The following is a 12,421-nucleotide window of genomic DNA, read 5'->3' on the forward strand; positions in this document are numbered from 1 at the left end:
TGTGATCCTGATTAGCTATAACATGCAACTGCGCCCCTTGTCTTGAAAAATCTAATTAAAATGAACTTTTATCTTTCCATTTGCAGCATTTCATCTGCCACAGAAAATTAATTGCCAATCAATAGCATTTAGATTGATTTTTTACATTCTTTTCAAACAGAAAACATGCACTCAGCGGACACTTTTTAAAGTACGTCATGTACCTAGTAACAAGACCATTGAGTGTACAATCAAGGTATTCTGCTGCTGTTGCCATCCACTTCAAGGTTTGATGTGTTTTGCATTCAGCGATGCTCTTCTGCACACTATTGTTGTAACACATGGTTACTTGAGTTACTGTTGCCTTCATCTCAGCTTGAACTAGCTTGGCCATTCTCCTCTGACCGCTCACATTAACTAAAAATTTTCACACAGAGAAGTGCCGCTCACTAGATGTCCGTTTTGTTTTTTACACCATTCCCCGTAAACTCTAGCGACTGTTGTGCACGAAAACCTCAGGAGATCAGCAGTTTCTGAGATTACTCAAACCACCCCGTCTGGCACCAACAATCATTCCACGGTCAAAGTCGCTTAGATCACATCTCCTCCCCATTCTGATGTTTGATCTGAGCAACAACTGAACATCCTGACAATGTCTACGTGCTTTTTATGCTTTGAGTTGCTATCACATGATTGGCTGATGAGACATTTGCATTAACGAGCAGGTACGCAGACGTACCTAATAAAGTAGCCACTGTTGTATTTTCAGAATAGAAATATGAGAATAAAGCATCTTTGCACAATGTTTTATACCCAAGGGTTTCAACTGCAATATATCCTTGTAAGATGCAGGTTTTGAACTGAAGACTGTTCCTGATACAGCAGTTCAGTATTTTATTGCCCAAGTACCTCCTTCTGATATAATATAGAAACTGTGGCCATAAATACAGCCTGACCTGTTGTGTGCTGTTCCATAAATCCGGTTGTAACCTAGTATAAGGCCATTAATAGTCAAGCATTACTCAAAGGCTGCAATAAAGCTGATGTTGCTTGCAATTTACAGACTAGTCTGGAAGTATTTGACCTCGATATAGAAAGCCACTGAAGTTTATGACACTGTTGATCGCTTAAGTGGTGCTGTTAGCACAGTTGCTTTCAGTACGGTCGATACTTATTCAGCATGCTTTATTGCTTGTGTAATACTGTATTATACAATACAGTAGCATCATTGCACGGTATTTTAGTGATTTTTCTCACAGAACCTGTTTTTGTCAGTCATTCTTTCTTGAGAGGTGGGTGTCACTGCTAAGCCCACCCCTGAATGCCCTTGAGGAGGTGATGGTGAACAGCATCCTAAACCAGGCTGGCATGGAATAGATGGGCTGAAGGGGCTGTTTCTGTGCTGTGGGGCTCTTTGACTCTAACTGTTGCACTGCTTCTGGGCCCCAGTGTTGTTTGGGGAAAGAGTTCTGGCATTTGATTGGCAATCATTTTCCACATCCGGATGATGTCTGATGTGTGATTTGGAGGTGGAACTGCACTTACCCTTCTTGCCTGTAGAAGTCCCAGGTTTGGGAGGTGCTTTTGGAACAGTCTGGCAAAGTATCTGTACACATGTGGTATATTATACAGTCACAGCCCACCAGTAACAGGGAGAGTGATTTTTTTAGATGGTTGATGAGGTACCATTGACAGCTTCATCCTTGATGAGTTAAACTTCTGTAAATGCTGTTGGAACTGCAATCATCCAGGCAAATGGAGACTATTCAGTGAATATGTATTGAAAAACCCATGGAAATCAGGAGCTGAATCGTGTGAATTTGTTCCCTAGTTCTCTTGCATTAAGTGTAGCTATGGGAATGGTTCAGTTACATCCATAGTATCTCCCATGATGTCAAGTATCCAACAGTATTTCTTCCTTTGAATTTGAAGAACTTCATTAAGTGTAGGTGGTGGATATGACCATTTCTGGGTATTGTGCAGTACAAAATTGTTTAGCATTCATCAGCCTAAATACGAATATTGGTTCTGGACAGCTCAATTATCTGAGGAGTTATAAGTGGAACATTGTTCAAGCATAGAACACAGAACAGTAACAAGCCATTCACAATGTTTTGCCAAACTAATTAAGCTAATGATGCCTAACTAAAATCCCTTTCTCTGTCTTTAATGGTAGCATATGTCCGAATCAAAAGCGAATCTGTTCAAGATATGCCTGTAATCAGGATTCTCTCCGTAATATCAGTAATATCTGGTGTAGGTCCACAGAAGTTCCCTTACACATTCTGTTAACTCACACGAAATGCTGGTGGAATGCAGCAGGCCAGGCAGCATCTATAGGAAGAAGTATAGTCGACGTTTCAGACAGAGACCCTTCGTCAAGACTAACTGAAAGAAGAGATAGTAAGAGATTTGAGAGGGGGAGATCCGAAATGATAGGAGAAGACAGAAGGGGGAGGGATGAAGGTAAAAGCTGGAAAGTTGATTGGTAAAAGGGATACAGAGCTGGAGAAGGGAGAGGATCATGGGACGGGAGGCCTAGGGAGAAAGAAAGGGGGAGGGGTGAACCAGAGGAAGATGGAGAGCAGGCAAGTAGTGATTGTGAGAGGGGCAGAGAGAGAAAAAAGAGAGAAAAGAAAAAAAAGAAGGGATAAATAAATACATACATATGGGACGGGGTAAGAAGGGGAGTGGGGCATTAACGGAAGTTAGAGAAATCAATGTTCATGCCATCAGGTTGGAGGCTACCTTGACGGAATATCAGGTTTCGTTCCTCGAACCTGAGTGTGGCTTCATCTTGACAGTAGAGGAGGTCGTGGATAGACATATCAGAATGGGAATGGGACGTTGAATTAAAATGTGTGGCCACTGGGAGATCCTGCTTTCTCTGGCGGACAGAGCATAGGTGTTCAGCGAAATGCTCTCCCAGTCTGCATCGGGTCTCACCAATATATAGGTTGGAGGAACAACACCTTATATTCCGTTAATGCCCCTTCCCCTTCTTATCCCATCCCTTATTTATTTATTGATTATTTTTTCCCTTTTTTTTTCTTTTCTCTCTTTTTTTTCTCTCTGTCCCTCTCACAATCACTCCTTGCCTGCTCTCCATCTCCCTCTGGTGCTCCCCTCCCCCTTTCTTTCTCCCTAGGCCTCCCGTCCCATGATCCTTTCCCTTCTCCAGCTCTGTATCCCTTTTACCAATCACCTTCCCAGCTCTTAGCTTCATCCCTCCCCCTCCTGTCTTCTATCATTTCGGATCTCCTCTCCCCCTCCCACTTTCAAATCTCTTACTATCTCTTCTTTCAGTTAGTCCTGACGAAGGGTCTCGGCCCGAAACGTCGATTGTACTTCTTCCTATAGATGGTGCCTGTCCTGCTGTATTTCACTAGCATTTTGTTTGTGTTGCTTGAATTTCCAGCATCTGCAGATTTCTTTGTGTTTACACATTCTGTCGTTGTCAACCTCTTTGATTCTCTTCCCGGCATTATCCACAACTCTGCTATTTAACTAGAGTTATTAGCAAAGGCTGTTTGAAATGTTTTTCCCAACTCCAGTTTGGAAACACATTGTCTCTCGATCCAACAACACACCTCCCTCCTCCCTGTTTCAAAATTCTCATCCTTGTTCTGCAATCAACTAGACCCACCCCACCTCTGACCACTTCAGGACTCTGATTTAGGCCTCTCATTTGTCCCTGATCTCAATTCATCACCAATGACCACTCTTTCAGCTCTCAGGATTGTTACTAGAAAGCTCTCTACCTCACTACCCCATTTTCCCATGAGGCATAACCTAAAACTTACTGTCTTTCTAAAACTTAAGGTTACCCAAGATTGGATTTAATGTCAGGCCCACAAATCCCACCATTACTCCATTACAAGGAGAACTTGGACAAACTTGGGCTGTTTTCTCTGGAGTGGCAGAAGCTGACTGAAATTTATGAAATTATAAGAGACATGAATAGAGCAGGAAGTCAGTATTCCCTTCCTCAGGGCCGAAATGCCTAATACTAGAGGGCATGCATTCAAAGTTCAGTGGAGATGTGTACACGGAGTGGTAGGTGTGAAATGTGCTGGTAGTGGAGGCAAGTACAACAGAGACACTGAAGTGGCTTTTAATTAACCATATGAACGTGCAGAGAATGGAGGAATATGGACATAGTTTAGACAAAAGAAATTATTCATTTAAGCATTTAAGTAATTTAGCATGACATCATAGGCCAAAAGGCCTGATCCTGTCCCAACTAAGAGAAAATCTGCAGATGCTGGAAATCCAAGTAACAACACAAAACGCTGAAGGAACTCAGAGGGCCAGGTAGCATCTGTGGAAAGGAGTACAGATGATGTTTCGAGCTGGGACCCTTCATCAGGATTGGAGAAAAAACCCTTTTTCTCTCCGCTCTCGATGAAGGGTCTTGGCCTGAAAATGTTGACTCTACTCTTTTCCATAGATGCTGCCTGACCTGCTGAGTTAGGCCAGTTCCTGTGCTGTATTGTTCTGTGTTCTAGTCCCGAGTCATACAATGCCAGCATTAAGCACCAGTGGCACAGTTCAATTACCTTCATGTTTCAAAACCAGCAAGTTCTGGAGGACGAGTGAGATGGGTGGCTGGAGGCAAACTCCTGTCTTGTGACTCCCATTCAGCAATTCATGGCTCGCTGTGTATGTCTTCCAGTCAGAGACTTGCATGAAACAGGCCTTGGCACTGCTTTGCAAACAAAATTCCAAGATATTCTCGGGGCGTAGTGATTCATGACGCTGAGCCATCACTTTAAGTCGTTATAGATGGGACACAGGACTTTGCTTCACATTTTGCAATGGGTTTCCTGTGCACTGTGCTGCCAATACTGCAGTCCAGTTGTGGACCAGAGCTGCAGACGAGTTCCTTGCACCACACGAATAAGAGAAAGAGCGGTGCCAGACACGGCTTTCACTCAGATCATTCCCTCGCACATTGCAGGTATTTGAGATGGATATCTCCAAGCAGCTCCACGCCTATGAGGTGGAGTACCATGTTTTGCAAGATGAGATGGTGGAAGGAACATCACCGTGCGATGATGGGGATCGCTTGGAGAAGCTGGAGAGAGCGAACAGTCAGCTTAAGAAACAGAACATGGAGTTACTGGAGAAGCTCCAGGTAGGAACTGCATTGCTGTCAGTTTAATTGAGCTAAGCACCAGTAAGTCATGGAGCAAATGGCCGAGGCTGTGCTTTCTATTGGCTGACTTTCCTATCCTGTATCAGAAAGATTAATACCACGCTGATGTCATGTGGTCACCAGTAATGTCTGTCATGCAGTTCTCCACAGTTTCCTTTTAATCTGTCATGTCAAATTTATTTTCATTCATTAAGACTAATCACTTGGACATGATGCTGCTTTCTGTCAGTGTGAAAGAAAGAAAATCAGTTAATCAATCGATTAATTAATTGATTTTGAGGTGACGAATGCTTTCATGTTCTTGGGAATCCCAAAGATTTCACTGTCCTTGTGCTATGTATTCTGGCAACCATAGTGATCTGCGATTGGCAAGATCCCAAAAACTATCTGTCAATAGCTTTAGGGGATAAATACAGAAAAGATGCAAGGAAGGTTTCCCTATAGAATCATTAAGAGTCACAAGGGCAGCAGTGACTCTAGGTTAAAATTCTGTGCACAAGTCAGCACTTATGACGATGGAGCCCTTCTGCAGTATTACATTGGGATGGCAGCCTGGATTTTTAGTTTAAGATGCTGACCGGACGGAGAGCATGCCGTATGAGGATAGACTGAGTGAACTTGGGATTTTCTCTTCGAAACATAGCAGATGAGAGAAGACTTGATAAGAAGGTGTACAAAGTGATAAGAAGCATAGATTGAGATAAGTTTTCCACACAGAGGGTGATGTTGCATGGAACCTACCAGAGGTTATGGTAGAGACAAATACATTGGGGACATTTTAAGAGAGTTGTAGATAGGCACATGAATGATAAGAAGAATGGAGGGCTACGTGGGAGTGAAGGGCTAGATTGATTTTAGAGTAGGTTAAAAGGTTGGCACAACATTGTGGGCCGAAGGGCCTGTGCTGTGCTGTAATGCTCCATGTTCTATGTGGAATAAGATTGAATGCCCTTTCTTCTCAAAGCGAGATATTTGCTGACTAATTCCAGTTGGACGATAACCAATCATCGCTCAGAATAGCTACCAAGCAGAACAGGAGATTGTGTTTGTATTTGTGGAAAGCCAGAAATGTGTGGGCTTATCTTTCAAGTCAATATCCTTGGCAACCTCAGCTGGCTCGAAAATCATAGCTGGTCCACTGTCTGTTGGCAATTGACAAAAAAATGTATTCGCTAGCAAGTTAAGATATCATCTTTCGCCAAAAGAGAAGAGTTCACTCTGACGGCATTAAAATTTAAAGCTGATGAGGTGATGTATGCCAGTGCCTTAGATCAAATTCAAACAAATTCCACTCACGCAGCCTCTTGTCAGGAGTTTGGGACTTGAATAATTCCACCTATCAGAGATTTATTGTCTGAATGTAAGGAAGCTAATATCCTGGAGTGAAGAAAATCAGTGCTCACCTGCTGTGTGATGCAGGGTCCACTGCAATCTTCCTTTACTCATGTCATAGAACTTCCTGGCACTGCATTACTAACAGAGGGTCTGCAGCTCGAAGGATATGATGTGAAAGCTCCTGCTGGGCCCTGCTCACAGTTGTCTCGTTGACTCTTAACTGTCCTTTGCAAGAGCCTCACAAAAACTCAGTTCAAGAGAAGTGAGAGGTGAGCAATGATCATGTCCGCATACTTGTGAGTACATAAAATATAGGATGATATAGCGCAGTACAGGCCCTTTGGCCCACTGTTAAACTGTTCTAAGATCAATCTAACTCTTCCCTCCCACATAGTCAAGAACTGGGGGGTTTTCTTTCATCCATGTGCCTGTCTAAGATTCTTTTAGCTATCCCTGATGTACCTGGCTCTACCACCACTCTTGGCATTGAGTTCCATGCACCTGCCTCTGACTTCCCTCCTACACTGTCTTCTATTAGCCATTGCCACATTGGGGAAAAGGCACTAGCTATCCACTCTTTACTTCCTATAATCTTATACATTTCTGTGAAGTTACCTCTCATCTTACACTCCAAAGAAAAAAGCCCTAACTCGCTCAACCTTTCCTCATAAGATGTGCTCTCTAATCCAGGCAGCATACTGGTAGATCTCCTCTGCATCCTCTCTAATGCTTCCACCTCCTTCCTCTAATGAAATGATCAGAGTTGAACACAATATTCCAAATGTGGTCCAATCAAGTTTTATAGAGCTGCAATGCAACTCTATTAATGAAAGCCAATGCACTATATGCCTTCTTAACCACCAGAACAACACGCACGGCAACTTTGTGTGATCTACATTCAGCCAGGGACTTACTCCACCGAGATATAACACTGAGCGTCATAGGAAGTCATTCCTACCTGTGGCCATCAAACTTCACAACTGCTCCCTAGGAGTGTCAGACACCCTGAGCCAATAGGCTGGTCCTGGACTTATTTCCACTGGGCGTGATTAACTTATTATTATTTAATTATTTATGGTTTTATATTGCTATATTTCTTCACTGTTCTTGGTTGGTGCAGCTGTAACGAAACCCAATTTCCCTCGGGATCAATAAAGTATGTCTGTCTGTCTGTCTGTCTATGATTGTGATCCCCAATATCCTGCTGTATCTCTAGGCTGCAAGAATCCTGCCGTTAACCTTGGACTCGGCCTTTAATTTCAAACTCCCAAAGTTCTTATCCGGATTGAACTTGATCTATTACTTCTCAGCCCAGTTCTGCATCCCATCAATGTCCTGTTGTAACCTACAACAACCTTCTACACTCTTCAGAACACCACCGACCTTCGTGTCATCTTCAAGCTTACTAACCCACTCTTCCACTTCCTCACACAAATCACTTATAAACATCACAAAGAGCAGGGGTCCCAGAACAGATCCCTGCAGTACACCACTCGTCAATGACTCTAGGCAGAATATGCTTCATCTTCTATCACCCTCTGTTCTGTGGGCAAGCAATCCATGTACACCAGATCCACCACTCTACCTTTTTCAATTTGTTTTGTCACTTCCTTGAAGAAGTCAGTCAGGTTCATGAAACATTTCTTGCCCCTCACAAAAGCATAGTGACTAACTCTAATCAGACTGTGTTTCTCCAAGTGCTCGTAAATCCTGTCTCTAAGAATCCTCCAATAGTTTGTCCACCGCTGAGATAAGACTCACTGGTCTATATATTACCAGGATTATCCCTATTACCTTTTGAAAAATGAATGACATTGCTACCCTCCTATCTTCTGGTATCACTCCCATGGCCTGTCAGGATATAAAGATCACTCCCTGTAGTAGCATGGGGTATATTCTGTCTCCCCCCCCCACCCCCAGACGTATCTATTCTAATGTTTTTCAAAAGTTTCAGCACATCCTCGTTCTTAATGTTGACATGTTCCAGCATTCAGCCTGTTCTTCACTGATCTCACATGATCCTTCTCACCTGTGCGAAGTGTTCATTAAGGACCACCTCCCTCCCCCACCTTTTCAGATTTCAGGCAACTGTTTCCTAATTTATTCCTGATTGGTTCTACCCTCACTCTAGTTATGCTCTTTTTCTTCTCATACACATAGAACATCCTGGGGTTTTCCTTAATCCTATTTGCCAAGGCCTTCCCATGGCCCCTTCTAGCTCTCCTATGTTCCTTCTTAAGCTCCTTGCTGGCTACTTTATATCTCTCAAGTGCCCTGCTTGATTCTTGCTTCCTAAATCTAAAGTATGTTTCTTTCTTGCTGTTAACTAGATATTTCATTTCATATATCGACTGTGATGTCTTCACCTACCATTCTTTCACTATCTCAATGGGACAAACTTATCCAGAACCCTATGCAAGTGTTCTCCGATCAACCCCCAATTTCTTGACTATATGGATCACAATTCACCCTCTCCCAGTTAAATACTTTCCTGTACCATCTATTCCTTTCCCTTACAAAGGCTATGTTAAAGGTCAAGGATTTGTGGTTACTGTCTCCAAAATGCTCAACCACCGAGAGATCTGTCATCTGAGTAGTTCAGTGCCTTGTACCAGATCCAGTATGGCCTCTCCTCTAATCGGCCTGTCCCTACACATTGTGTCAGGAATCCTTCCCAGACATAACGAAACAAATCCAGCCCCTTTTGCACTAAAGCGGTGCCAATCAATATTAGGGAAGTTAACGTCTCCAATAACAACAACCCTTTTATTTTAGTATCTTTCCAAAATCTCCCTACCATTCCTCTCCTCAGTGTCACTGTTGCTATGGGGAAGTCTATAGAATACTCCCAATAGAGTAATTACTCACTTCCTGTTTCTGACTTCCACCCACATTGACTCAGTAGAAAATAGGGTGGCATGGTAGTGTAGTGGTTGGCACCACACTTTACAGTATCAGCAACCCGGGTTCAATTCCCGCCACTGCCTGTAAGGAGTTTGCAGATTCTTCCCCGTGACTGAATGGGTTTCCTCTGGATGTTCTGGTTTCCTCCCATTGTCCAAAGACATACCGGCTGATAGGTCAGTTGGTCATAAGTTGTCCAGTGGTCAAGCTAGGGTTAAATCAGGGGTTGCTGGGCAGCGCGGCTGGAAGAATAAATCTGTCCACAACGTTCTCTCTTTCTGCAGCTGTGATATTGTCCGTGATTAGCAATGCCTCTCACCTCTTTTACCTCTCTGTCCCTTTTAAAACATTCAAACCCCAGAACATCCAGCAGCTATTCCTGCCCTTGTAGCCACAATGTTGTAAAGAAATTACTGATTCCAAGGACCATGGATTTCTGGTGGAAGTTTGATCCAGGCTGTTTGTTGACCACAGGTGATTGTGGGGTCCTGGTTATAGGAGAAGAAAGTAAACTTCAGCAGGATCCCCTTTGTTGATGACCATTCATTGAAGTGTGGGTCTGCGAATCTTTGCTGGAAACGTTTGGCTTTAAGAAGTTTGCCTTACAGATTTGAACACGTTGCAATGCAACTCATGGTGGAATTGCAACCAAGAGGCAGGGCTGAAGTGGTGGAAGTTCAGGGGTTGAGCTGAGGCAGAAATGACCAAAAGCCATAGAGTCCAATGACCAAAAGTCACAGCATGAAAATAGGCCCTTCAGCCCAGCTTTCCGTGCCAACTAAGATGCCGTTCTCAGTTTATTCCTTTGCCCACATTTGACACATCTCTCTCATAACCTTTCCAATCCACATAGCTGTCCAATTGTCTTTCAAATACTGTTACTGTACCCACATTAACCACTTCCTCTGGCAGCCAGTTCCATATACCCTGCACCTTCTTTGCAGAAAAAGTTGCACCTCAGGGTCCTATCAGATCTTTCCCTTCTTATCTTAAGTCTATGTTCTCCAGTTCTTGAATCGCCAACTCTGGGAAAGGGAGGGGAAGGGTTGGAGATTAGAGAACAGAATGAAGAATCAAGAAAGGGCTTTCCAGCCACTGTGAAACAGACTACTGATGCTGTGTCCCACTTTCTGACTTCCTTCCGCAGGCCACTCGCTTCAAGATACAGAACCTGGAATCCAGCATTGAGAGCATTCTGAGCCGAGAGAACAAAATGAAGCTTTTGATCCGTTCAATGGAGCAGGAGAAGCAGGCCCACCTAAAGACAATAGAGCAGATGCGCAAGTACTTGCCCCCGGAGTTCCTCTCTGAAGAGGAGCATCAGACAAGGAAAAACTCAGGAGTTTTCCCTTCAAGGAAGCCGGAGGCAGTGGACGAGGAGGTAGATGACAGCAGAGTCAAAGTAGCAAATAATAAGCCATGACAGCAGGAGGACCACGAGGGGGGGATGCAACAAGTAGAAGCTCTATAGCCATCATCAGGAAGGAAGTGCACACTTTCCCAGGTCTTTGAGCCACTGCTTCACATGGCGAATGTCTCAGAAGATATCCAAATGAAGACCTTTTGAAAGAATGGTGACTGTAGAAAGCTTGGCACCCAAAGTTCTTTTCATCCAGACAAAAAAAAAAGCAACAGAACCTTAATACTCCCATGACCAGACTACTCAGTGCTTTCTGTGGTTGGATGCTGAACACTTTAACCCCGCGATGACTGTAGGTGCTGTATTATAAGTACTCTTGGTGCTGCAGCTGGGGTGAGCTGCTTGGTCTTACCACAAGAGGACAGGGTGGTGGTTCTATGACGACTATTCTTTCCATGGCATATTTAGTAATAAGGGTGAGGGGGTGCAAGTCAATGCTTTGAAAAATCATGTCCGAAAAGCAAGTGTATTTTCTCTGCAAGGAAACGGTGTGCTTCTCGTCTGATCTGTGGTGGATAAATGAACTCTTTGTGAACGCTGCTGTCAAAGGATAGCGAGGGGTCAACGGTTAACCAGATCCTCTTCAAATGCCAGAACTTGCACAAGTGCCAAACCTTACCACTTTCACATCAATCGATGCTCAGTAAATTGGAATCTCTTCACCAAGCAGTTTAAAAGTCTGAAGAAGGGCATTACAAAGAGAGGAAATAAAATAAATCAGAACTGCCACAAACATTTCATCCAACCACTGAGTTTCCAGAGTGTTTAATCCTCCACTGTGTATGTGTTTGCTATAAATATAACCAAATCATATAAAATGATATCTGTACTTGATGAAACAGTGCAATTTCTGTAAAACAAAGTCTATTTTCTCCTTCACAGTGTCTGATGGTGTTTGAAACATCTCCCAACAAGCCAACATAATGAAATTCAAATAAAAAGATGAAAATCACTCTAAACTGCTGGTTCATTGAATTCATGGATTTGCTTTAATTTAAAATTATTTTTTAAAATCGTTTTATGTTCTTTCCTGGTTCATCTCAGGGTGTTTGCATATGTATTTGCAAACAAAAGGAGACAACACATGTGTTCAAGGCCACATGAAAACACTTTATTAGAACCAGCACAATATAAAAGTAAATAAAAACAAATCTCTACATCAGTACAGAAATCAAAATAATAATTATCATCATCTAAATAAGCTGATCTGCAGAATGCTTCAGCGCAGCCTCTCACCCAAGTCTAAGCCGAACTCCAATTTGACATACTCTGACTCCCTTCAACGTACTGTTCCCCTCTCTTAGCACCGGTCACCAGCCGTAGCCTGGCCTAGGACAAAACTCTCATCCTCGTGCACCAAGAAGGTGCCCCTTTCAGACCTTTCAAAACCCCTTGCACTGGTACTTCCCGTGCATTTGGTACCTGCCTTTCCACTGACTTTGCCTTCCCCAGGAAAACATGTTCTTCACCATTTTCCACTGTTATGTCTGTTGACTTGCACTCCCTTAACTTTCTCAAAACATTGCTGTGTTCTCTTGTACTTCCAAAGCTATCCCTCTCCAGGCTAACAGCACTTTGTCTTGCAGACTTCAAATTACTTCAGCATATATCAAGGAGGAATTAAA

At 43.2% G+C, this 12,421-nt stretch overlaps 1 protein-coding gene across 3 annotated transcripts in view; it reads left to right on the forward strand.

Moving 5' to 3' along the window:
* Positions 1-11,755, forward strand: part of tbc1d4 (TBC1 domain family, member 4) — a 286,904-nt gene extending 275,149 nt beyond the window's left edge. For all 3 annotated transcript variants that reach the window (XM_073027970.1, XM_073027976.1, XM_073027981.1), the window contains 2 exons: positions 4,940-5,116; positions 10,524-11,755. In XM_073027970.1, coding sequence (XP_072884071.1) covers positions 4,940-5,116; positions 10,524-10,799 — 453 coding nt within the window. In that variant the 3' untranslated portion in view covers positions 10,800-11,755. The remainder of the gene's footprint in view (positions 1-4,939; positions 5,117-10,523) is intronic.
* The last annotated feature ends 666 nt before the right edge of the window (positions 11,756-12,421 follow it).

Source organism: Hemitrygon akajei, chromosome 2 (assembly GCF_048418815.1).
Source record: "Hemitrygon akajei chromosome 2, sHemAka1.3, whole genome shotgun sequence".
Taxonomy (NCBI): Eukaryota; Metazoa; Chordata; class Chondrichthyes; order Myliobatiformes; family Dasyatidae; genus Hemitrygon; species Hemitrygon akajei.